Consider the following 27,489-nt stretch of genomic DNA (forward strand, 5'->3'; position numbering starts at 1 on the left):
CATGTATGATGTTTGAGGGAGAGGAATTCATAGTTAAGCTTTTAATAATTCAAAAAATCACATCAGAACTCTGTTGGGAATGTACTTTTGTTGTTGTTGTTGTTGGTTGTGGGTCTTAAACTCTGGTACTAGGTACTGTCCTCAGCTCTTCAGCTCAAGGCTAACTTTCTACAGCTGGAGCCACAGTGCCACTTCTGGTTTTCTGGTGGTGTATTTGAGATGAGTCTTGCCAACTTTCTAGCTCATGCTGGCTTTGAACCATGATCCTCAGATCTCAGCCTCCTGAGTAGCTAGGATTACAGGCTTGAGCCACCGATGCCCAGCTGGGAATGTTCTTCTTAACAACTTTTTCACAAACTCAAATTGTTGGTAGTTTGTTTTGTAATGACACTGCTCAAGGATTTACTTTTAGTTTGACATTATCCCTCTTCTGTATTCCTTCTAACAGAAGGTAGATTGTCAATCCCAATTTCTCTTGGATTTTTTGGAGATAGTCCGGCTGCAGTTCTGGAGCCCTGATTGATTAGGTTTTAGAAAACCAACTATTAGATCAAGAGGTGTGGGAAGCATTTCCCACCATGTTGCAGGGCTTTGACTGCTCTCTTCCTGGGCTTCACTCTGTAACCGTGAACTTGCGGATGTCTTGCTGCCATGCTGCTACCTTGACGACGGCGGACTTCTGACATGCTCAGACGCAAAAGAGCTGACTTGGCAGCTGCCCAGCAGATTTTTATAAAGGCTCAGTTGGTGGCCGGAGATTCAGGCTGTCAGAGTTGTGTTATGCAATAAATCGTTTTTAGCAGAAGTTCTTAATCCAATTTCAGCTGTAGCTTTTTTTTTTAAATAGGCAGTAATCAAAGATAAGTACACATTATATAATGGGAGTTTGGAAGAAGTAAAACTCTACTTGCATAAGGCTGTTTGCCTTAACCCATAAGCATGTCTGTCTGAGGAAATTTGCTGCTTGAAGTGCTTTCAATTTAAAGCCAAGTCAAAGGAGCATCATTCACAAGTTCAGTAAATCAGTCTCTTCTTAGAATGTGTCCTGGCTACTTAGCTTTTTCTAGGTGTAAATTGTTCCCCCTATTCTTCTTCGATGCTTTAATAGTGACAGAACCATTTTGTAAGGGTTTTTCAAAAATGGATTAGCCTTGGGTTGATCATGGGTTTCTAAGGAACTATTGTTAAAAGGGGAGAAATACTAGTTTTAACCTAAGTTTAAGTTGAACTGCTCTCACATTTTCCTTCAGTATTTCCTCTCACCCTTTTTATTCAATTCTCTGTGAAAATGTTTAATCTGTGTCAAGAACCACCATCCTCATCCATGCATGTGTATTTTGATTGTTCTCACCCTGTTGATGGAACTGGCTAGCATTTCACACGACCACAGATTGTCTTCAATAGGATGGTTAAGCAGCAGGTGTATGAGAAATGTTCTCCTAAAAATAAAGGGTATTCATGTACAAAGAGATGTCTAGTTACTTTTCCCCTTCAGGGATCCTGTTCTTCCCAGTTTAGCTCTATGATGCTGTGGAGAAAACTCATCAGGTCCAGAAAAGAGTGTTTCCTTCTATTTATTTTTATTTTATTTATCAGTCATGGGGGCTTGAACTCTGGGCCTGGGCGCTATCCCTCACCTCTTCAGCTCAATGTTAGTGCTCTACCACTTGAGCCACAGTACCACTTCTGGCTTTTTCTGCTTATGTGGTGCTGAGGAATCGAACCCAGGGCCTCATGCATGCAAGGCAAGCACTCTACCACTGAGCCACCTTCCCAGCCCCAGCCTTCTGCTTAAAAAGTAGCTCAGGGGTAGAAGTTACATGCCTCCACTCACAGAGCTTTGGTAAGATAGGTAGGGGCAGGTATATGCTGCTGATATGTGCCCCAGTGACTCCCGCAAACACACATACATATTTGCATGTTATCTCCATCAGTGGAAGGCTATTTTTCCTACTGCAGGTTCTGGAGATAACTTGCTTTGCTGTGGAACCAAATGCCTGTTGGTAACTCCCTGTGTCTTCCTGTTAAGTGGGCTGATATATAAATGGCAGTGGGAGGTTTTATCATATTTCAGACCTGCTATACGTTGGGTATCATCATTGTTGTTACTATTACTGGTTTTTTTTTTTTTTTGCTGATCCTGGGCTTTGACTCTAGACCTGTCCCTGAGTTGTTTTTTTTTTTTTTTTTTCTTTTTTGCGGGGGGGGGGGGGGGGGAGGGGTTCAAGGCGAGCACTCTACCAGTTGAGCCACAGCTCCACTTTTGGCTTCCTGGGTAGTTAATTGGAGATAAATGTCTCAGACTTTCCTACCCAGTCTGGCTTTGAACTGTGATCCTCATATCTCAGCTTCCTGAGTAGTGAGGCTTATAAGTGTGAACCACCAGCTCTCAGATGCCTGACATATTTTTTTTTTTCCCCCTTGATTAGAAATGTGCTTCTCAGGGCTGGGAAGGTGGCTCAGTGGTAGAGTGCTTGCCTTGCATGCACGAGGCCCTGGGTTTGATTCCTCAGCACCACATAATCAGAAAAAACTGGAAGTGGTGCTGTGGCTGAAGTGGTAGGGCGCTAGCCTTGAGCTGAGGGATGGCGCCCAGGTGCAAAGTTAAAGCCCCATGACCAACCGAAAGAAAAGAAAAGAAATAAGCTTCTCTGCAATTCCTGTTTTTTTTTTTTTTGGGTCCGGTCCTGGGGCTTATACTTTGGGCCTGGGCACTGTCCCTCAGCTCTTCAGCTCAAGGAGAGTGCTCTACCACTTGAGCCACAGCGCCACTTCTGGCTTTTTTTTTTCCTGCTTATGTGGTGCTGAGGAATCGAACCCAGGGCCTCATGCATGCAAGGCAAGCGCTCTACCACTGAGCAACCTTCCCAGCTCTGTTGGTTTGTTTTATATCCTTATTTTTCCTCTAACTCAGCAAGGCTTGAATTCTAAACTCCAATGAAAAACCAAGGCATGGACAAATTGCATAAGGATACTTTATTAATTCTGTTCTACAGGGTAGTTGTAGAAGACTGTCCTTCTTGTACTCATTTCCAGTTAGAAAAAATTTTTTCCATTCTGCCTCCAAAGGGATATTTTTCTTCCACTCAGAGTGAGTTACACGTGGCTTTTACTTATTTCTTTTTGTTTGTATGTTTGTTTATTTTTTTTGGTGGTGGGGGGAAACAAAGTCTTGCTATGTTGTCCAGCCTGGGTAGAACTCAGGCAATCCTCCTACCTCAGCCTTTGAAGGATTTATAGACCCCCAACACCTGGTCCCTTTTCAAGGGGCGAAAGAAGTGGTAGGGGCCATATGGTAAGGGTACGCGGAGCCGAGGAATCATGACTACTAAGTCATGTGTTGAGCCTGCTGCCTGGCCAGCAGTGAGCAGCACCCATAGCTGCTGTCAGCTCAGGCATTATCACCTTAGTAGTTTTCCCCATGACTTCAAGGACATCATATCTTCCCCACACCTGCTCTATAAGCCATGTTCATGTGGGGTATCCCTGTTAGTTTACACAAGGGAATCTTGGATAATCAGCCTTGTCGAGGAGTTGTCTGTCATTGAAAAGTTGCAGCTGAGACAGGTAACTACTCTTGGTGCACTTTTTATCATACCAAAACAAGAATCCAATTTTTATAATGGATCACTTTTTTTTTTTTTTTTCTTGTCTGTCCACAAAGTGAAGACAGATACTGAACCTGGTACTATTTGGTTTACATTCTTACACACATGGCTTTGTGATAACTGTGGGATTTTTTTATTTCACTTTGTAGCTACTTTTTGGAGATTTTATTTGTTTGTAGAGGAGAATATACCATAAAAGAATTTTACAAGGGATGGGAATGTGGCTTAGTGGTAGAGTGCGTGCCTAGCATGCAGGAAGTCATGGGTTCGATTCCTCAGTACCAAATAAACAGAAACAGCCTGAAGTGGCGTTGTGGCTCAAGTGGTAGAGTGCTAGTCTTGAGCAAAAGAAGTTCGGACAGTGCCCGGGCACTGAGTCTGAGCCCCAAGATTACCTCCCACCCCCACCCCCCAAAAAAAAGAATTGTGCAAATGAGAGCTGTAATCCTTGTTGAATTGTTTCCTTTGCTGCTCCATGATGTAGTAAACTTCAGCCCCTTCTTAGCCTCATCCTCCTTAAATACCTCCCCCCCCCCCCCCCAATTTCCACAGAGTTAACTACAAACTTACTGAGACCCTGTAGTGTGGTGTAACTGCTAGACTGTGTCATAAGTTTAGAATTTGTGTTTGGAAATAGAGATACTCTTGGTTTATGTTGGTCCTGTTCTTGGATAAGGTTCACATGTTTAGATGTAAATTGTCTTTTTAAAGGGTATGTTGGAAATTTACAAAATGAGGGTGTGAGAGACTTGTCACCCTAGAAATTATTAAAGAAATGCATAATATCTTATATTGTGTGACAGTTCTTAACCTATAACTTATGATCCCTGAGAAGTAAAAGGAAGACCTTTTAGGGAATATTAATATGGATTTGATAATTCTAACAGTCTTGGGGTTTCATCCCCCACCCTGCCTATAGTATGACAGAAATGAGAAAGTACTGTGAAATGGGGGAGGATGGATGTTTACACACAGTCATTTGGTGATCTGATTAAAATGCAGATGCTAAATCAAGTGTAGATTGAGCTAAGGGGCTGCTTAAATTGAATCAGGTGGTTAAGGTTCAGGTGGTCTGAGAGCCCCAGGTTGGAGTTGCAAGGATCTGGAGGGTATTCAATTATTTTATCTCTATCCTAGAATTGACCTTTGACCTAAAAGTCTCCTAATCCCTTCTTGTGCTTAACTTCTTCTTGTGTGTATGTGTGTTACAGAGTTTGGAAAGCTGCTCAGGATTTTATTCCCATAGAAAATGTTCATAAAACATTTCATAACCATAACATAAAATTTGCTTCCTGACCAGTTACCCTTTTGACCAGGGATTCTCTGATAATTTAGAAGGATGGTAAACATGTGGCTAAGTCAGAATAAAACCCTGTCACTCTCCCTTTTCAGACCTTCACTGCTCTACCTTCTCTATTAAGCTGACCAGTAAACCATAATAAATGGGGGCTTGGGCTGTGGGATTTTTTTTTTTTTTAAATAGGGCAAAAACCCAAACTTCCATCTACAGAGAAGGAGAGCCACATTGTCTCACTTGGACAAGAAAGTGGGTAATCTGGATTTACAAATATTAAAGGCCCAAAGGCTTGAGAATAGTGAGTTATAAAGGGTTAGCTTCCTAATGTAATCCTAGACTTTGGAGGGGCCTAGGGGTGTGTGTGTGGGAGGTAATACAAGGTATACATGTGGTAAGAAAGGTGGAAGGAAGAGCAGCCAGTACTGGTAGTATTTGATGAAAGAATTAGCATTTATTAGAAGGGGCATTAGATATGTGCCCAGCATGTCCATATGGACTTGGACTTTGAGTGCTATCTTCTTGCAGGGATGTAGGTTGTGAAGGCAAGTGTGGTGGTAACCACCATTGTAAGAGGGTCATCTCCAGTTTACAGTGGAGAGTGAGAGGTGTACCCATGTCTTTTTGCCCTTGTGGATAGTATTGTATGGGGGAGGCAGTGGTTTCAATGATCAACATTGTCATGATGTCAGCCCCTTGACTGTCTACATACTGGATGTTGCCTAAGGTTGAGCAGGTATAGGTAGTTAAAAGCATGTGTGTTTCCAGGGGAAGCACGTTGACCTTTGTCAAGTTTAATTGTATGCAAGAATGTTTGTCGAGCTTTGACTGTATAAGACATATTGTAGGAGCTGTATGTAATGCAATGGTCAGCAAGTGAAGTGATCTGAACTCTATGGAGATAAAGGCAGATTCCCTAAGATAGCTGTTAACAAAGGGAAAATAGGAATGAAGTGCTGTATGTAGTGTTTGTGTTTCACCTCCCCTGGCACTAGGGCTTTGTAGAGCATTCATGCGGCACTTCTAAACAAGCAGATCACTACAGCAGAGTGAGTAGAAACTTAAGAATCTTCTTCCTGGACTTCCCATCACACAGATGTGCAGGCCTACCTTTGCCCTCAACACCTGTCATTCTACTAGGAACTCCTGGGGCATGAGAGTGACTCACCATGAGTCTGTAGCTGCAAAAAACCCCAGCTAAATGTCGAAGATTTGGGAGTGATTTTCCTACCCGTTGTGTGTCTTGTGTCTGCATTAAGGGAGAAGACTTGACCAGCACTCCAGATTACAAAAGAGAGAGTGTGTGTGTGTGTGTGTGTGTGTGTGTGTGTGTGTGTGTGTGTGTGTGTGTGTGTGTGTGTGTGTGTGTCTTGATTTTTACTGTGTAGAATTTGAAGCCCTATAATCTGTGTCACGGTTTGCTTCTCCTGTATTTAAAGTACTTTATAGGTGCAATGAAGCTACTGGTGTCAGTAAGTGAACCTTAAATGCGCCACTTCCTTGGCGGTAGTTTTCGTCTTGCATGGTTTATGTTTTAATTAGACGTAAGTTGTAGGGGCTAAGTCTTATATCTAGAGCCTGAATCAGGGCAAAGGCACAGGCTTGTCCTGGATGCAGGAGAGTTAGTTTGAGACTTCTGTAATTTATCAACTGTGTACAAGTAGGAAATAAGTTTGTAATCTCACAGTATTGTTCGTTGTAGAGATGCAAATGAGAAGCATGGGAACTGGGAGGTGGTGAGGAAAATTCTGCCTGACAGTCTTTATGAATCAACCCTTGCTGCTGAAAAGGTGGATTTTGGCCTAACAAGCATTAACTCTGCTTCTAGTTAACACCAGCACTCAGTCACAAATATTGTGCTGGGGAACTTTCCTGCAAACTCAAGGGAGTTACTGTAAAAATAAATTCAGCCACGTCTTGCTCTTCATATGTTGTGTAGCCAAATCATCGGTGTTTTACTCAGGTTGGTTATTTGAATTCCACAAATGGATTCTGTTCAGAGTGCTGCATTTTTGTTTTTTTAATTGTGTGTTTATGGTCTCTAGTGACTTGCCCCTGGTAGAAATTTAGAAATTATTCATATTCTCCTTGTTAGGTCGATGCAATCTCTTAGCTTCCTAGTCTTCAAGGCTTGTTCCTGAACCCCCATCTTGGTATGTAGACTTCGTGGGGCTTTCAAAGAGTCAACAGGAAGACAATATACCTTGTGCTGCCCAACAATGGAAGTTGGCAAGCCTACAGGAGAGAAGGACACTGAGCCAGGGGAAGGTGGAAATCTTAGATCCCTTCCTTCCTCTGGCCGTTTTTCCACTTACTATAGAAGATGTAGAATTGCTCTCATTTTAAGAAATCCTTACAGCTTAACCAGATTGCAGCCAAAGTGACTTAGGGCTTAGAGTCTCAATGTGGTTGGATTTCTGAGCTATAGCTTGTGTTTATGCAGAGTTTAGGAATTTAAGAGCTGGAAAAGGTTTCTGATAATCTAACTTACTGATTGACTCCCATGGAGGTTTTGTGTGACCTTCGGTGGCAGGAATAAAAACCATTTCTTTTTTTTTTTTACAACCCGGTATATCAACTGCAGACTGCCTGTGGGTGACAGTTCTCTCCCTGAACTATCTTGCCCTCAGCTGAAGCAGAGGAACATGTAATCTTTCAAATCCTGCTTTTTACTGAGGATACTAATATTTTCCTTATTCTTTTAAGGTTCACTCCAAGGTAACTGAGAAGCTCCAGTATTTCCATCTTTAAATTGAGCTCTGTTATGAAATGCCTATGTCTTGAAGTAGTAATGTGAGTTTTGTATTACCAGATTGTGGAGACATCAGGTTAGAGGCCCCTGAATATCCTTAGCCAAGGGAAACATTGCCAAAAATGATGATTTTCTTTTCCTTACTGGTTCCTTAAGAAAGGTTTTTCTTACCAGTTCCCTCAGTTTACTAACCACAGCTTGCCATTTCTATCTTCCCAGACTTTTTAGCTTTATTTTTAAAATTGAGACAAGATCTTACTTTGTTGCCCTGACTAGACTGGAACTTTTTAATATCCTAGCCAAGGCTGACTTTATAAATGCTCATCCTTCAGCTTTGGCTTTTTCAGTGCGTTAGGCATGTACCACCAACCCTGTTTAAAAACACTAGGGTTGTTGTTCACATGCGCACACACACTTTTTGGTCAGTAAGTGGAGCTTCATGCTCCCTTCTGTCTGTCATCTTTCTAGATTACTTTTGTTTGTTTTGTTTTTGCTTTTTGGTGCTGGTCTTGGGGCTTGAGCTCTGGGCCTGCCATTGCTAAGCTGTTTTGCTGAAGGCTAGTACTTTACCACTGAGCCATAGCTCCACACCCAGCTTTTTGGGAATTGATGATAAGACCTTTTTTGGCTTTCCTGCCTAGGCTAGCTTTGAACCACCATTCTCAGCCTCTTTAGTAGCTAGGATTACTGGTCTGAGCCACCTGCACCCAGATGAGATTTTTACTAGAGCAAAATGTATGAGGTATCCTTCCTCCCTGTCTCCTTCCTTTTTTCCCTTTCTCTATCTCTCTCTCTCTCCCTCCCTCAACCCTCACCCCCCACCACATGGTGCCTTATCAATTTTCTTTCTTTTGAACGTCTTTACTACTGGAATAGTCTGTAGTCTGGTTGCTTGCTTGTTCTTTGGTTTCCTACCCTTCACCCATCTGGCTTTCATTTTATGAACTCTCCTATCATGAACTTGCATTGGAACTGAATCTCCACATAACAGAGGCATGCTTGTAACCATGCACTCAAGACCTGTTATTAATGCTTATTATTTCCAGGTATTGAATCTTGGGCATCACATATGTTAGACAAGAACTCTACCTTTGAGTCACATCTCTAGCCCTGTGTCACCATCATTTTAAAATCATCTCCTTGCTTGTACTTCCTGGGATCTACTGCTATCTTTTCACTGTTCCCTTCTCTTCTTGATGTGTGATTTATTTGTCTAAAAGGCCAGTGCAGTTGGAATTCCATTTCTTACTGAGTTGTAGTCCCTGAGGCTATCACCTATATTTTAGAGTATCTTCTCCCAACATAGACAGTAAAATTGCCCAAACAGTGCTACACCTATTTGTGATAATGTGTACAGTCATGTATCAGTCACCTTATAAAACTCCAGGGAGATGGTTCATTACACCTCTGGTTGTGAGTATGAGAACTCCCTTTTCTGATCTTTGCCAGGAATAAAGTATTACTAGTTAATGACTGTGTTTGGATATTGCAGAGTACATAAGAAAGTGAAGTGATAGGTTCTTTTCTGTTTGAAGATTACCTTCAGGTCTATCCAAAAGGGAAATGTACTCACTGGCATGATATAATTTAAATCTCCGGCACTGGGTTTTATACCAGCATTCACTGAACACTTGTTTGGAATTCATATTTTAAGAAGTTTGTTGTGAGTCTGAATTCTTGTTTGCCTGCTCTTTAGTAATGCTTCTTCCTCTTTTTCTTTGTTATTTCTCCAGGATGACAGTGATGGGATTCCATGGTCAGAAGAAAGGGTGGTACGTAAAGTCCTTTATTTGTCTCTGAAGGAGTTCAAGAATGCCCAGAAGAGGCAGCACGGGGAAGGCATTGCTGGGAGCCTAAAAACAGTGAATGGTGAGTTGACTCTAGTTAGAGTTGGATGTAAACCTCTGTGCACAGCCTTGTTTTTGAACTGAATGTGTTCTGGCAGCTTGGGCTTCTTAAGCTAGGGATCTAATAGCAGTAGGAAGGGCATGTGAATGTATTATGAGCATCCTCCTGTGTCTGTACATTTGTTCTTATATTCCTTTACTATGTCCTATGAAATAGTATGGTTAAGGTCTGTTTCCTAGTTGGTTGGCTGAATGCAAGACCAGTTACAGTTTTTTTTTCCCTAGGATCTGTCTTTCTACTCAGGTATGTGTACCTTTGATGACCTTGATGATGTGTGGAGGCTTTACTTCTAGTCTTTGTTTAAGGAAATATGTAAATTTGCCCTTCCTCTTTTCTGCCTCTTCCTCTGCCAGCTGCCTTGCCAGCACCTGTTGGCTTCCTTGTTGGTGGGTCTGCACAGGTTGCTAGTGGGCCACACAGTGCGCAGTGCCTCTGGAAGTGCCTTCTTCACAAGTGCAGAGCACATGGGCATCATGAGGGGGTTGAGTGGGCAGAGCCCAATTTACTGTAGAGCACATGGGCAGCAAAGATGGCGCTGGGAGAGAGTAGAGTGGGCAGAGCCCAATTTGCCTTACGATCAGTGCCTAACCAGCCCTTGAAGGCTTAGGTGCATGATAGGGTGTGACCTTGACAGTGATTGGTTCTTCTTCCTCCCTTGCCATGCCACCTGCCCTTTTTGGCTTTAAAAAGGGCTACTCTCTGTTAATAAACGAGTTTTCTACCTGCTGGATTTGGCTCCCCGCGGTGTCTGATTGTCTCCCAGGCTGAGGGAGGCTGGGGAACGGGCAAGCGCCGCACTTACCTTTCCTTGGACCCCATCCGTCTTTCGTGGGATGGACGAAGACCCAACACACAAGTAGTCCTCAGAAGGATTTTGGAAGCTTAGAAGGGAATTGGCTCCTGAGTTTATTACCATGCTCCTTTTTATCTGGGATTGAGTGATTTTAGGAGAAACCCTCTCAAAAGAATTTAAAGACTAATAATTGGTTGTATTGTCCTTCTGAGAAAGCAATTGCCATGATATTCTCCAGCCTCTTGAGTCAGAGGCAAGGAGAAGGTAAGGAGAGTGAGGAACAGGAGACCCTGTTCTTGTCTTGGAAGCTCAGCTCAGATTTTGGGAGAGTCATTATAAATACTGGGTACAAAATAAACAGGCTTTCAGTATCTTTCCACCTGCTTTCATTGTAAACTGAGTTGCCCTCCAGTCTCTTGTGGAAGAAGTACTCAACCTGTTACCTACCTGCTTCCATAGCATCTGGGCAGGACTTTCTAAGGCCATCTCTGAACTCCGTGTTCACCCAGTGTGTCTCCCTCTCTTAAGACTGTTCTGTAACTATTTTGTGACTTAAAAGATCCTGCCCCTAGGTTTTCTTCTTTATGTATGACTTGGCTTTGAAAGTCAGCCACGAAGGTTGTAGCTCTGACATCTTTGTTCTGTGCTGTCGCCTCCTTTGTCTTCCCCTTTCACTCATCTGAGTCAGTATAAACTGTATGGGTAAGGCCCATTTGGAAAGTTATAGAATGCATTTTTATAAATATACACCTTGGACTCATTCTGTTTCCTAAAAGAGCTGTGTGTGTGTGTGTGTGTGTGTGAGAGAGAGAGAGAGAGAGAGAGAGAGAGAGAGAGAGAGAGAGAGTGTGTGAATGAGAATGTCAGTCGTGGGGCCTGATCTCTGGGCCTGGGCACCGTCCTTCAGCTCAAGGCTAGAGCTCTACCACTTGAGCCACAGCACCACTTCTGGCTTTTTCTGCTTATGTGGTGTTGAGGAATCAAACCCAGCGCCTCATGCATGCAAGGCAAGCACTCTACCACTGAGCCACCTTCCCAGCCCCAAGGAGCTCTTTTTATATAGGTCTTCTGCAGAATGCTAACCCATCTAGTGCTTGCTTGTCATGTAGTAGCTGTGTATTTATGTAGAGAACATTTGACATGGCAGTTTGTTCTGACAGCTTCATAGCTCACATTATTTTGTCTGAGGCTGGAGATGGAATGAAAAGTGAGGTGATTGGGTTCCTGAGTAGGAATAATTTTTGAAGAACAGTCTTGTTCCTGCTCTCCAGAAGGGGCGATATCTTAGTACTTCTTTGAATCTCTGACAAAGAATAATGCAATGCAGTCTTTCCTAACTGGGAAGCACCAGGTTTTAGGATGACATAATAGGGTTTAGTAGTGGTAGGATTTGGGTAAGTGAATACAGACTAAAGTGAATCATTGAAGAAACAACCTATGCTGGTGTCATCTGGATTTAGATCTGACACCACAGACAATGTGGTATTGTAGAAGAAACTCTGATCATGGTTGTGAAACATATCTTCACTGGGATTTGGGATTAAAGACTTTATTCTTGGTTCCCTTTCATAGTGAAAGGTTAGCTGGGGATATTTTGTTTTTTTTACCCTGATAGATATTCTTGTCTTTAAACTGCTGACACGGAGGCTTGGGTTTTGGGTTTTGGAATTGCTGGGCACATGCCATTTTTCTGGTTGGTGTAGATGTTTGTTTAGGCAGCTTTCCAGGGCCACCTTTTGGTTACTTTACATATCAGATTTCTCTGGCAGTTTTGAGTAAAAGCATCTCCTTGTTTTACAACTTAAGAATCTTGAACTTGCCTTAGAACTTAAGAACCTTGAAGGCAACTACCATAGTAAAACAAAGTGTGCATTCTTGTTTGGGAGGGTTACCAGGAAGCTCTCAGAATTAACAACTGGAAAGCAGGAATAACACCTCTTGGTCAGAGGATGCACTTATCCCCCAGATCTGTGGAATGTTTCCGTGGGGCAGGTACCTCAATATCTGAAGGAGTAGGGAGCATGTAAGGGTTTTTGATGCAGCTGAGGTGGCAATGGGGTGAATTGTAATGGCAAGCTGTGCTCTCTGTGGACACACTTAGATACACAGATCAGATCACATTTACTTTGGGCTTGGATGAATGCTTAGTAGACCTGCCTGTCCCAGGGGAAAATATTATCCTTCATGTCTGAGGTGGAAGATGGGAGGGGGGAAACAGGATGACTGATGACATTATGCAGGTTAGGTTTTTCATGTTAACTTTAAAAGCAACCTATGTGAAGTGTTGTTTTCCTCTGAAAGTTGAAATGATTCCATTTGCCCATTTTTCTCCCCGTTTTGGTCAGTCATGGGGCTCGAACTCAGGATCAGGGTGCCATCCCTGAGCTCAAGTCTAGCCCTCAACCACTTTGAGCCACAGTTCCACTCTTTTTCTGGTGGTTAATTGTAGATAAGGAGTCTCTGCTGGGACTTTCTGGCCCCCAGTTGGCTTTGAATGGCAATCCTCAGATCTCAGCCTCTTGAGTAGCTAGGATTACAGATGTGAGTTACCAGTGCCTAACTCCATTTGCGCATAGTGAGTGTGTGTGTGTGTGTGTGTGTGTGTGTGTGTGCGTGCGTGCGTGCATGCTTGCTTGCACATAAGCCAACATTATTTGGCAATAAAGTTAATTTGGTGATAAAGCGTATGGAGCAGAATAGGCCAGCACGGTAATACGAACCTAGAGATAAGGTGGTGACAGGAGGCTTTTTAGGCCTGTGCTTTTTAGCTTGGGGATCTTAGGCCATGGCATGCTCTGAGAGCCTTGACATTTTTATCTGTTAGCTCTATAGAATTGTCTTGTGAATGTTATGTATGCTACTGACTTTGCTAAAGCCAGATAGCTATTTATTTTATAATAGTAGAATCAGAACTATTTCTCAACTTACATATCTCTGTATCTAGTTTGTAATTTGCAACATAGAATGTGTGGAATTACACCAAATCTTTGTGACTATAATGTTGGAAACAAGGTGCTTTATATATATTTTTTCCTCCACCAATTTGTTAACAAAGGTTTTCTGGGTTGGATTGGCTAGAGTCTCCTGGGGAAATTCATTAAAAAAAAAAACAAACCATAATATTTTACATCAACAATAGAATGGACTTGACATAATTTTTATCTAATTTAAAAACAAATTGACATCACTTTTGCTAAATTACTGGCATGCTGGCATGATGAGCGAGCAGCCCTTTGCCCTTATCACTTATGTGAAGGGGTCTCGGTGTCTAGTGCTTGTTAATAGCAAACTAACAGCATAGCTTGTATCTGAGTGGTTGAACTCAGCCTGCCATTTCTGCAGGTCTTGGTAGAATTGGAATAACACAAGCAGACAGAAGATAGAAGGACCTTCTTTTTATGTCATGAAATCCATGTCTGCCATCCATCTTGCTTTTGTGCTTCTGAAGTAACAGGGACTGAATTCTTTTGCCTTACCAGAGAGGTAGAAAATACAATTCTTGAACAGTCTCACTGATTGCACGTGTTCGATTTGGACCTATCATTACTGCTTGTTGGCTGTAGCTAGGTGTAGAGGAGAACTAGTACTACGATTCATAGATTGTGAGCTTTCTGTCTACTTCTTGCTGCAGATAATGCCACTTTTCATGTCTATAATAAAGTGACAAAAGCTTTGGAAAGGACTGGCAGAGGCTGAGACCTTGGCCACTCTTTGAGGGCCCTTGGCCTACTGGGGCTGAAATTAGGGACATTTAAATAATAACATGCTACACAAATAATAAGTACACATAATTACACAGTAAGAAAGGGGAGCTATTAGCTGTATTTGAATTTCATTTGCTTCCTGTAAATGTCATCTCAAATCAGTAAACCCTTTGGCCAGTGAATCAGTGTTGAATACATTCAAGAGAAAGTCCTTTCCTTTGGATTTAAAGGAGTCCCCCAGCCCCCTGAAATCTTAGTCCAGACAGGAATGGGCAGCCAATCTGTTATTCATATTTGCCATTTACTGTTCTAGTATTTTACCTGTGTATACTCTAAAAATCATCAGAATAGACTTTTATAGATGAAGAAACAGTACACTAAGATTAGAATAGCAGAGTTTGCCTATTTAGCTAAGAATTAACAGAACCAGGATATAAAGCCAAGTTTTTTGAATTAGAGCTTCCAAGTGTGTAACCACCACTTAGATAAATAGAAACAAATTTTGGAACTTCCTATAAAGATGGGATTCTGAAAGCAAGACTTTGTAGGAGGGATTTTTTAAAGGGATTTTTTGAAGGTAGTAAGTGACATTGTTCATTGGGAAAAACCTCAGGTAGGGAATGCTAAGTAAACACTGAAATGAGCATGTTTCCAGGCCTTATTATTTTTATTTTATTTATTTATTTTTGTTGATCATAGGGCCTGAACTCAGCCTGGGCGCTGTCTCTCAGCTCTTCAGCTCAAGGCTTGCACTCTACCACTTGAGCCACAGTGCCACTTTGGGCTTTTTCTGCTTATGAGGAATCGAACTCAGGGCTTCTTGCATGCAAGGCAAGCTCTCTACCCCTGAGCCACCTTCCCTGCCTAATATTTTTTCTTTTTTTTTGGTTGGTCATGGGGCTTGAACTCTGGGCCTAGATGGGCTTTATTATTTATTTTGAATTATTTTTATTGAATTGATAGAGTGAATAAAAGATTACATTTCTGATTCATTACTCTCCTCTTTTTAGTCCAAGACACACAGATGAGTTATTTCCTTCTTCACCTAGAGATTTATATGTTGGGTACTCTGGACCATCAGCAAGCTGGATGTCACAGGAGGGGGCTAATCTACTGCCAATGACCCATGTTAGAAAAACAGATACAAGGCATTCCTCAATACCCCCAACTACCTGCTCCCAAGGAATCAAATTTAAAATTCCTTTTCAAATCTATTCATCTTGCTCAAAGATTCCTAGTGTTCACAGAATGAAACTTCGGCCCAACTTCTTCAAATTCGTATTTCACAAGATAAGCACATACTTGTGAGCCAAATAAAAAAGCCATGGTGCCAGGCTCCAGTGGCTCACGCCTGTAATCCTAGCTACTCAGGAGGCTGAGATCTGAGAGTCATGGTTCAAAGCCAGCCTCGGCAGGAATGTCAGTAAAACTCTTATCTCCAATAAACCACCAGAAAACTGGAAGTGGTTCAGTGGCTCAAGTTACCACTAGCCTTGAGCTGAAGAGTTGAGGGATAGCACCCAGGCCCAGAGTTCAAGCCCCATGACCGACCCCCCCCCCAAAAAAAAAAAAAAAAAAAAAAAGCTATGGTGTAGCCAGGTGCTGATGGCTCACGCCTGTAATTCTAACGACTCAGAAAGCTGAGATCTGAGGATCATGGTTCAAAGCCAGCCTGGGCTGGAAAGTCCATGAGACTCTTATCTGGAATTAGCCACCAGAATACCAGAAGTGGCTCTGTGGCTCAAGTGGTAGAGCATTCACCTGGGTTCAAGCCCCACGACTAACACCCCCCCACCCCCCACCCCCATCCCCCCCCCCCCCCCCCCCGCAAAAAAAAAAAAAAGCCATGGCACTTTGCTTGGCCAATAGTTGTTTTTTCATGGAGCCATAATTGATGTGTGTTGCCTGCTCATGAGGGTGCATGCTTACCTGGACTTAGACAGGGGCTCACCTTTTCCTTCTGTTTGTTTGCTGACCCTTGGTCCCCCTGTATGTATTGTTTTGTACCTGTCCCCTCCCACACGTGTGGATTTGAACTCAGAGCTTTGAGCTTGTTAGGCAAGGGGCTATTTCCTTTGAGTCCAAAGTCCATTTTTTCTTTTTTTTTCTTTTAAGAGGAAAGACATTCCTCCTGAAGAAAGCAATGAGTCAGCTCTGTGCCTCCCTACATGGCCTACACTGAGCTCATGTGTGCCAGGGCTCTTCCCATAGGGACCACCAACTGGCAGCAGCTGCAGCTTGGGCACACAGTTGCGTTCTCTGAAGCCCTCTTTCCTGACACCTTTCTTTCCTTCTGTTGTGTGCCGTTGATGTGTGAGACACAACTCTGGGTGGAAGAAAGGCAGGGGGGGGCAAGAAGGGCAAATGCAATTTGTTGAAGACAACTGAATTTGCATTTTTTGTTTAAAAATGAAGCTACATCTGTCCTGAACAGAGGCATTTTTGACGAAGCTTCATCTCTTTCTCTAGATTGTGTTTTATTATTCAGTCTGTTTGTGACTTGTTACATAGACAAGCCATTTCTATATAGAATCTCTATTTAGTCACTTTGGAGGATTTAGTTGATAGCCGGTGTTGTAAGGTCAAGTTGCTTATTTTATGATTATTTTTTATTTTGGTACTGGGGCTTGACCTCAGAGTCTTGTAGTCTCCTTTGTCTTTTTTATTCAAGGCTGGCACTCCACCATTAAGCCACACATCTGCTTCTGGCTTTTTGCTGGTTAATTGGAGATAACAGTCTTGGGCTTTTCTGTCTGGGCTGGCTTTGAATCTCAGTTCTCACATCTCCGCCTCATGAGTAGCTAAGATTACAGTCATGTGTCACCAGTGTCAGGTTCAAGTTGCTTATTTCAGAGCATCTCTTTATTTCATCTGTCCTATCTAAGATACAGAGCAAACACGCTACCAATGATTATAATAATGAGACAGTTTTTGCTTCCAGAGATTCATATTTTAACATGAGGAAAAAAATGTGTGACTAAAAATAGGTGAAGTACAAAATGTACTATAGATTGAAATAGTCACTTTAGAAATCAACAGAGGTATACATGTCTGGTCTGGTGTGAACAGATCAACAGAAAGGCATCTGATGTCAAAGGCTCATATGTGAAGTACCAGGAAAAGCCTTGAAAGATGGGGGAATTTTCTGAGCAGAGGTCCAGATTGGACAAAGATGATGTTGGTGATAGGTAGAGGCAAGGAAACAGATACTGCACTGGAGAGTTGATGTCAGATCCACTGGGACAGATGGCTGTGTGTGGTGGTTGGTTTTTGTGGCTTGGTCATGTATTTGGCACCAAGGGAGTGATGTGCAAAATTAAGAATTGCTAGAAACAGGAAGGGTCTTTTCAGAGGCATATAGGTCAAACTCATCTTTTTACAGATGAGGAATTTTTGAGCCTTGATGAGAAGCTTAACTGGAAGGAATGGATCATGCTGAAGACTGATTGGAACCAGAAATCCAATTTAAATAACAGTGAGGCGCCGAGCTTCCCAGTAGGCACAGCTGTGGGCATGTATTTCATGGAGTGTTAAGGATGGAGGTGCCTGTGGAGGTTAATATGTTCTTCTTTTGGGTCACTTTGTGCCTGACACTCACTGGCCTGGTTCTCTCAGCTAGTCTTCATTGTCACTTCTGTCAGCCTGGATCTCTTTCTCTCTGATTACATCATCATTCTGACAGCTTGGACTGTTTAGTAGTAGCAGGGGCATGCTACACAGGTAGTGCCACCTGAGAGAGGAACCACATGTATGGTATGAGGGGTAGGGTGTGTGTGTGTGTGTGTGTGTGTGTGTGTGTGTGTGTGTGTGTGTGTGTGTGTGTGTGTGTGTGTGTGTGTGTGTGTGTGTGTGTGCGCGCGTGTGCGTGTGCGCGCGTGTGCGTGTGCGTGCGCGTGTGCGCACGCGCGTGTGTGCGTGTTCAGCTTTAGTTAGGCCTGTCCCTGCTTGTTTTTACCAAAGCTTTTAAATTCCTAGCTGCAGTGTGCATTGTGGGCCAAGAAGATAAGAATCTACTAGATTCTGGAGGTTTGTTTATAGTTCAAGTTCCTCCTTATAAGGGCCTTCCTATCTCTAGGCAACTTGTCTCTTTGTGCACCAAACCATTCTCCTTGTTCCCCCTCCCTGAAGGCACCACTCTAGAAAGGATCTCTCCTTCCTTTATCATTTATTGTTTTTTCTTAGAGTATTCCCACCATTATACAAAATGGGTTATTTCTCCCAGAAGAAAATAAGCCTTCTCTTGACCCCGTGTCTTATACTACTTCATCACTGTTTTTGTAGCAAAATGCCTTGGAAGAAAATGTCTAGATGATATGTTTCCACGTACTATTTATATTCGTATTAAAATTTCTAGCTCTCCCTCTGCTTTGTTGTTTTTAGGCATAGTCTTGCCATGTATGTAGCCCAGGGTAGCCTCATTCTTAGTCTTCTATCTTCAGCATCTGGAATGTTGGGATTACAGGCAAGCATCACTATGCTTGGCCTTCCTCCACTCTTTTTAGAAAATTGAATTAGACTGCCTAACAAATTCAATAATGACCTTCCTATCTCTTTTCCCTCTCCCCTCCCACCCGTAATGGTAACTGTTCATCACTGTGGATTTTAGTTGCTTACTCTGATGCTTTTGACATGGTTTAACATGTACTGAACTCCAGACTTGACTGATTTCTCTACAATTGGATTTCCCCACTGGCCTCCTAAACTTAAGATATCTCAAAGCCAATTTCTTCACTGACTCACTGCCTGTCTCTCCCTTTGCTAATAAATAGTTCTTTCTTTCACTTGCTGGGACTTTCTCCACCCCAGCCCCCATTCCTCTCTTTATTTTAAACCCACAATGCCCCCAGAGCTTGAGTGTACACTATCACCACCACTGTTGTAGGTACCATGACCTTTAAGTATTGCAGCTCCTCATACTCTGACAGCAGCTGCCTCTGTTTCCCTGTATATCACCAGCAAGTCAAGTCCCGCCAGGCCTCTATGCTGATTCTGACTCTGAGCTGTTTCTGTATTTCTCTCAATATGAAAGCTAGATGTTTGTACCTTGCTATTGAATGTGGCCCCCAGTGGCTAGTCTCATCTTCTCTCTCACTTTGTCCCACTAATTCTACTTTGCTGTTATTCCAGGTACACCAGCCACTCTCACTTTTGCTCTTGCTGATGATCATTGTCTCTGATACCTGTATTTTACGTTCTGGTGTTCTCTTAACTGGAAGGTTCTTCCTTGAATCATACTTTTGTTCCTGTGATACCTTTCTGTATGTTTCTCACCACCTGACATTAATTAGAATGTGTCGTTCCTCCCTGCAGTAGTAGATTGTAAGTTCTTTGGAGTGAAAAATGTCCATTTGCGTTAAATATCACTCTAACCCTAGTGCTGAGTGTTGTCCAAAGCTATGTTGTTTTGGTGTGTGAAACTTCAGAGAGCTTGCCTGTCACCGCCTTGTCCTACCTTCCAGCACTCCTTTTGGTCCTGCTGCAGATAGGCTGCTCTCTGTTCATGGGGGGGTCTGCCATGGAGACCTGGAGACTCCAGGTTTCAGTTTGCTTAGATTTACCTATAGACAGACACTACAGCAATGGGTTTTGCAGAGTCTCAGAACTGGGCTGTTATTGTGTCCCTTTGAATGTCTGCAGAGGAACACCAAGGGCATTGGTGGTGGTTTAAGTTAAACTTGGGCTTTTAAGAAATGAACAGCCTAATTTTTCATAGCTGATATTTTTCCATTTTTCTAGGTTAGTGGGTGATGTAACTCATGCCATGCCAAGAGATGGTCAAATCAAGATTTGGACTCGCAAGTCTTAATTCTGGCTCATATTATATCATACATGTGAAAGTGGAGGTCAAGTCACATATCTCGTACAACTTAGGTTTTGACACGTGTACTCTAGCACAGTTAATTAATTGAGATACAGTATTTCTCTGTTACCACAGGAAGTTTCCTTGTACCTCACCTAGTTTACTTGACTTCTTGAAAGGTGTACTTGTTTTAGGGGTTGTCAACGTTTTGGTTTATCTTTGTAGGAGATTTTATGATATATTTGTATGCCCTAAGCGGTGGGCTACAAGTCTAAAGGGGTCATTCATAGCCTTTGTGGGCCTCCTGATGGCATTGGGATAATAACTCTATGAATGGAGGAAGATGGTGGCATTCTGGGGGACTGATCATGTCTTAAGCTGGTATCATAGTTGTAGTGTGGAACTGCTATTCACGTTCAGATCAGATGAGCAGTGTAGCTGCTTTACTTTTAGATCTTCTTCACTGTTACCTTTCTCTTGTATGTAGTATGTTAGTCAGCACTGTGGATGGTCTGTGAATATTAGGAATACTCAACAAGTTTATTTATTAGGAATTCTAGAACAGGACACATATACACACATCAGCTTGGGCTGTCATAACAAAGCATTATAGAGTGGGTAGCTTACACAACAACTTGCTCATTTGAGGTCCAGGCTAAGGTGTCTTGCGATTTCAGTTCCTCTTGACTTCTTTCTTCTGGGGTGTTCCTCATGTGATGACAAGAAAGCTGTCTCTTCCTCTTTACCCATATCATCTCACTTTACATTTTCGACCTGTACAGGTCCTTCTGAAATATAGTCACACAAACAAAGCATTTAATCTATGACAGATAGCTTTTATTTCAATTGTAGATTAAATCAATTTCCGTATTAATCTGCATTATGTGTTTTCTTTTATGCTTATATGACCTTAGAACATTAAAAAAACAAGCTATTTGGCTACTGAGTTGTTGTTCCTCTTAGTTGGGTGGAATTAAATTTGGACATTTATTTCGACATTTATTTGCTGAGTGCCTGCTGTTATGAGTGGTTTAACCTAAATCCTTCAGTTAAAAGGAAGAAAACAGATTGACACAGAAAAGGAGCCAGTGTGGAAGGCAGTGAGGACCCTTTCTGGGGCTCTGTGTTCTAAAGTGACCCATGTTGTCATCCCTGACACAGTGTCGTCTCCCTCCTCTCCTCACCCCGACCCCCTCACCCCCCACCCCCAGCCAGGGTTTGAGAGGTATTGGTCAGTGATGGTCCTAGAAGAGCTTTTGGTACTCAGAGATTATTTAAGGGAAAATGGTGAGATAAATTGAAGACTTTTGAGGTTGAGGACCCGGTGCTATTGTTCAGTGATTCACATGTAGTGAGAATACTACGTAGTATGTCAGTGCTTTCCCTCCACTTTAACTCCTCAACCCTCAACATATACTGACTGAAAGGGCAAAGCCCCTGTGGGCTCACCAGATAGGCCTGCCTTCAGCCAGAGGTGATTTGCGCTTGAATAGGATTTGCTTATCGGTGTTCATTCTTGTAAAATGATAATGCCACCCACCAGAAAAAGGCCTCATGTGTTTTTTAAGTCTGACCCATTTCATGCTTTGAACTCTCTGATGTGTGTATTGATGGAGCTTTAATTACTATCAGATTTACCACAATGGACTCATGCAGTTTTGCTATGCTTGCAAATTTTCTGAGATCCCATCTCCTTCATATTCAGAGAACCTTTATTTAGCTTTTGGAAAAAACCTTGTTATTATTTGAGCCACATTAAATGTTTAAGGTCCTATATGATATGTTTTTTAAGCTTGAAGGCATGCTTTTGGGAAGTGATCCCACAGACCATAAATCCCTTAATTTAACATTTATTTCTAATCTCATCTGCTGCCAAATCTTATGTATCCTCTTGTTTTCCTTTGCAGATGATTATGTAAAATCTCAGAGTTAGCCTCTTAATTATATCTTCCCCAAACGTCACAGGAGTACACAGATTTCTCACTTGAGGACGCTTGGGGCAGGGTGAGTGGGGGCACAGATGGAGAGAGAGAAAGGAGCTGTTTTTTTATAACCCAACACCTGCCTGTCAGGACCGTCACCCATGTTAGCCTAGCCTTGGAAATAAATCAGCAAGGCTGATACTGTGTGGTTCTATCCATATCCTTAAGAGAGCGGCTGCTCAGGCCTCAGTTTCTTGTGATTCCACACTTCTTCAAGCTGTTTCAAACTATTCTTATGCCATTCACATTTTGGATAGAATTGCTGACTTGGTTCTATAGAGGAGCTTTATGGTCTCTACTTAGAAATAACAAAAACAATATACAAATTATTCCAAACATTCTCCTTCTTTGCTTCTGCTGTTTGGACCTCTACCTATGAACACATGTGTTAAAAAAGTTCCTTCTTCCTGTAGTGACTCTAGGTAGAGATGAGGGTATAGCATAGGGGTGGGTTTTATCCCAAGCCCTGCATGCTGCAGGCCTCTCCTCTCTCCCCCCAATAAATCTACAAGTTGAACTATTCCTCTCTAGCTGGACAGGCACCACACTAGTAGACATAATCATAGGGAATGTATAAGACCAGGTAAGGGGATTCATCTGCAGTATACCTTGTCTGTTCTTCATTCACTTCAGACCACTTTGCCTTGCGTTATTTGAAAAGGACCCATCCATTGCTCAGTTGGAAAGTTTTCCAGAGTTTATGGGGTGTGCTGGAAGGCTCTCAGCTGGCACTTTCTGAATCCCTAAGGAAAATATTGGCACACACATACTCTACTCTCCGCCTGAACCCTTCTTATAAATCAAGAAGCTGAGAATAAGGAAGTCTTTGCACTGGAAGGTGGGGGTGGGCCCTAGGGGTGGGGGGTGCATTGAAGCCTATAGGAGAACCTGCCATTATCTCATGTTAAGACAATGGGCTATTACAGTACAGTAGCATTCTCCCCTCCTACCCCCCATGCTGCACAGCCCTTCAGTTCATCTGCCTGCCACTCAGAATTCAAGTCTGTACTGAGTGTTATTCACAGTGTGTTTCCACTAGAATTCCTTTTTCCCTAGAAAGATGTTTGTAGGTTTAAGTTTCTTCTTTGACAGTTTAAGAAGGGAAGTGTTGAGGTGCTTTATTCAACAACAGGGGTGTTACTTTCTGTCAAAGAATTGACTTATTCTCATCTTTGCTTTCCTTTGGGATGGGCTGCCTCCCCCTTTTCAGGGGAAAAGAGCAGAAGTATGTGGAGGTTGGGTACCAGTGGCTCCCAGTTGTAATCCTAGCTACTCAGGTGACAGACATCAGGAGGATAGAAGTTTAAAGCCAGTCAGAGAACTTTGAGCTGTGGCTCAAGTGATAGACTGCCACCCGAGAGAAAGCAAGTCAAGTGGTGGGATACCGTGAATTCAAAATCCTGTTTTTTCCCACCCCTTCACCTTTCAAAAGAAAAAGAGTGTGTAGTTGATTTATTGTTCTCTTATCATCTGTAAACCTGGACCTTTATTTGTTGTGAGTGCATCATGGCACCTTGAGGAGGTTGTGTTGTGTGAAGAATCTGCAATTGGTAGTCATCTTCACTAGGCCCCCAAGAAACCTTCCAGGGGGGAAGGACTGGAGAGAGAGGGCAACGTACTTAGTCTTCATCAATCTGCTTGTCCATCTTCATGCACCCCACTGCAGCAATGGCAATCACAAATGCCCTTTCCAGCCCAGTCTACATTGTGCAGCCCACATTTGGTGCTGTTTTCCTTCTGGGGTCTCCCTGTGTGGAACAATTCCAAGGGAATAGGTTAAGATTGCCATCAAGTGGCTGCTCTGGGTAGTGGACAGGAACAGGCTCACACTCCCAGTTTCTTAGCCCCTCAAGCCCCAGTGTTTTCTGTTTGAAGAATCGCTTGTTCTTATTTTGGATAGGTGGGTGGGGTGTGGGAAGGCATCTGTGGCACCCCTGTGCCTTGCCACATGGATGGATTCTATAAAAACAGAAGGTAGGCTCAGTTAAAGCTGTCTTGAGCTTGGAGTCTGTGGAACCATGAATACAGTCTCATTTAGAGGCTGACTGAGGTGAATGGCTGGGCCTTCACTCTCTGTTGGCCCAGTCTAGAAAGAGTATATAGTTCCTAATTCCCTGCCATTGAATATTGTGAGAAAATATCACTGTCAGCCCTAAAGGATGGTCCCATGATCCCAGCTGAGCTTGAAAGGACTAACAAACCAGGTACTGCCATTCTGATTGGCTCCTGTGCATTTTTTTCTCAAACAGCATTTTTAGTATTAATGAGACAATGTATTAGAAGTCCTTAGTACCTAGTAGAAGGTAAACATTCATATGATGTTTATTACTGAGGTTCTTTTAGTAGTCTCTTACCTAGTTACTTTCTATAAACGCAGTTTGCTCTCTTTCCTAGTTCTGATTGTCAGCAGCCTGTAGTCTGGCTTCCCGCTAGGACTTACAGTATCTCTGACCTGTCCTGCATGGTATTGGCTAGAACTGCCTTCTAGGAGGAGTTGGTGCGCTCTCTTTCCCCCTGTGCACATTACTGATTCTGGAGTCCATGTGAGCTTCCCTAAAGGATGATTTTGGAGTTGGCCATGGTATGTAAAGAGGATTGATCTGTGCCTACTGGTTTGGAGTGGACATGCCTAAGGCAGGCAGAGAGGGAAAGTGACTCTGGAGAATATCAGACTGAGATGAAACTGTAAGTTAGGGTTATGTAAAGAAAATTCTTAGGGCCTGTGTATTTTCAACAGCTATTTTACAGGTGAAAGAGGTCATGTTGTACATCTACTCACATTGCAATCTGTCAAATCATATTAGACAAAAACTCTAGCTAGTTCTTTTTTCATTCAATTTTTAATTGTTATTGTAAAGGTGGCATACAGAAGGGTTACATTTTCATAATTCAGGTAAAGAATATATTCCTTTTTGAATAATGGCACTCTTTTCTTTGCTTGCTCTCAGCTTTTTTTCCCTCTGGTCCCCAGAATGCAGCAAAGTTTTGATATGTTAGAATGACATTGGCTCTTACTTGTCTCCCTCTACTAGTAATATGAGTATGGGTAGAGCACTTCTTATCTAGAAATACTTGGGATCAAAAGAAATAATTCAGATTTCTGGTTTTGTTGGATTTTGAGATAGTTGCAAAGATTTTACTGGTTGAACATCATTTATTGCATACTCCGAAAACAAACTTAGGAGCTTCATGTTGGCTCTATAAAGATTTCAGATTTTGGACCAATAATGTCCAAAATGTCTTAGCAAAGCACAAATCATCCCTTCTCAGGTTTTCTGCTTATGTAAGATAAAATACTAGTGCCATGTCCCATTTATTTTAGTTTCAGTATAGGGTAGATTCCTCTGTTTTGTTCCTCCCTTTGGGAGCTCCATTGTAGAGTTGAGGTAGGAAGCATTGTTTTTGTAAAATTTTGAGGAATACATAGAACCTAAAGTCCTGGAATCCTGGAAGAAATGTTCTCTCCTTGGCCACTGAGGTGTGTGAAGGATTCAAAGCAGTACCCAGACAGGGGAGGGAAGGGGGAGAGAGATCTGTTGTCTGCTAGTTGTGTCAGCATGCCAATGTATGTGTCAGCTGGCTCTTTATGCCTGTAGCATTCAGGTAGCCAAATGTGAGTCCCACTCTGTGGAGTTCAATTGGCATTTTGCCCATGAGTGTTAATTAGGCCTTCCTTTACCCTCAGGCTACATCAAGATAGCCACTAAAATTAAAATTAAAACTAAAAGTTTCCCTTTAGTTACTCACTTTGCAAATAAATTTTTTTTTTCTACAGTTCCTAGTTTTCTGAATAGGCTGATGGCTGTTTAATGAATCTTTGTGTTTTCCCTGCTCTTTCATAGCTAGACCGATCACTGATTTGAGCCATCTGCTGTGGACCTGAAGGGGATTTACCCAAGTGCTGTTCTGTTTGCCCTTCTTTTCCTTTTCATTCTGCCCTCTGAAAAGATGGTACCTTCTGTCTGACTTGCTCTGGTTGGGGGATGGGGAAGGATGTAGGGAAGAAAGGGACACTAGCAGCCACACAGATCATCACTGCCTAGTAGAACTTTGTGACCATGCTAATATTCTGTGCAATGTCCTGTGTGGCAGGACACAGTGAGTTTTTGTTGTTGTTGTTTTTTATTTATTTATTTTATTTTATTTTTTGTTGTTGTTGGTCGTGGGGCTTGAACTCTGTGCCTGGGTACTGTCCTTCAGCTCTTCAGCTCAAGGCTAGCACTCTACCACTTGAGCCACAGCGCCACTTCCTGTTTTTTGGTGGTTAATTGGAGATGAGTCTTTCAGACTTTCCTGCCTGGACTGGCTTTGAACCATCCATGATTCTCAGGTCTCAGTTTCCTGAGTAGCTAGGATTACAGGCGTGAGCCACTGGCGCCTGGCCAGCTACTAGTTTTATGTGATTTCTGAGGCTTTGAAACATGCTTGGTGTGATGAAGATGCTGAGTTTTGTATTTTAGTCAGTTGTTGGGATGAGGCTGCCCAGTGACCCAACATAGCTCTGGAGGCAGAAGGGAACTAAGTAGTGAAGTTCTCATTATTAGTTCCTATGCTCTCTGCTTCTGCTGTTCTTCTACATGGCCATTGTAGATCATCTCACAAACACTATTTTATATATCTTCATGTAATTGTATGCAGACAATTCTCTGACAAAGTGAATAGAAATAGCAAAAACCTGATATTATTCAAATCCCTTTTAGTGTCATGGATAATTTAAAAATTTGCTATTTCAACATGAGTAATTTTGTGATTTGGTAACTACTTCTGTGGTTTTTATTTTTTGTTTTCCTTTTGACATACTTAGTGACATACTTGGGGTATCATCTAAATAACAGCCCCCTGCCTCAACTGTAGTATTAAGTCATTTGATATTGTTGAATTTCAAGATTTCTGAACATTTATAAAGATCTACTGCTAGACAGGATACTGTAAAATGATGTTCCATATTTAGTGCTAGGGCATTTGGCTTGTTCTTGCTTAGTCTCTGATACACAGAGCTTTTAAGGAAAACACCAGAAAGACAAAGCACCAAATTGTTATCAGTGAAGACTAGAATCTCAGGGCTCACATATTTTTAATTCTTAATAGCGACTTTAAACATTTTAGGAATGGATTCCAGCTACAAAATCTAAAAGGTACTCACTTGAGGAAGATACTCTACAATTTTAGATGCTGAGGAAACTGGTTCTATAACAATCAAAAGTGAAATGTAAAAGTCAAAAGTGAATTTCTTTTTCTTTTTCTTTGTCATTTCTTTTTGTCAGTTATAGGGTTCGAACTCTGGGCTGGGACACTGTCCCTCAGCTGTTGAGCTCAAGGCTAGAGCTCTACCACTTGAGCCACAGTACCACTTCCAGTTTTCAGGTGGTTAATTGGAGATAAGAGTCTCACAGACTTTCCTGCCCAGGCTGGCTTGGAGCCGCGATCCTCAGATCTCAGCCTCCTGAGTAGCTAGGATTACAGGCGTGAGCCCCTGGCTCCCAGCTAAAAGTGAATTATTAAAGGATGAAAGATGAAATTCATTGTCAGATATTTTAGTTTTAATTATCCAACTGAAATGTGAAGGTTAGATCATTGGATTTTAGAGAAATCTGTCTCTTGTAACTTGCAAGAGAAACAAGGAAGGATTTTTGGGGGGTGGGGGGGGG

The 27,489-nt window shown here is 42.3% G+C and overlaps 1 protein-coding gene across 2 annotated transcripts in view; it reads left to right on the plus strand.

The window, feature by feature from the left end:
* Jarid2 (jumonji and AT-rich interaction domain containing 2) overlaps positions 1 to 27,489 on the plus strand; it is a 239,718-nt gene that overhangs the window by 100,656 nt on the left and 111,573 nt on the right. The window contains exon 2 of one of the 2 annotated variants that reach the window (XM_042678520.1): positions 9,388 to 9,523. In XM_042678520.1, coding sequence (XP_042534454.1) covers positions 9,388 to 9,523 — 136 coding nt within the window. Of the gene's footprint in view, positions 1 to 9,387; positions 9,524 to 27,489 lie in introns of those variants that run through there. The other variant, XM_042678522.1, reaches the window with a different exon arrangement.

This window comes from Dipodomys spectabilis, unplaced genomic scaffold (genome assembly GCF_019054845.1).
Source record: "Dipodomys spectabilis isolate Male_0828 unplaced genomic scaffold, ASM1905484v1 ptg000045l, whole genome shotgun sequence".
In the NCBI taxonomy this organism is placed as follows: Eukaryota; Metazoa; Chordata; class Mammalia; order Rodentia; family Heteromyidae; genus Dipodomys; species Dipodomys spectabilis.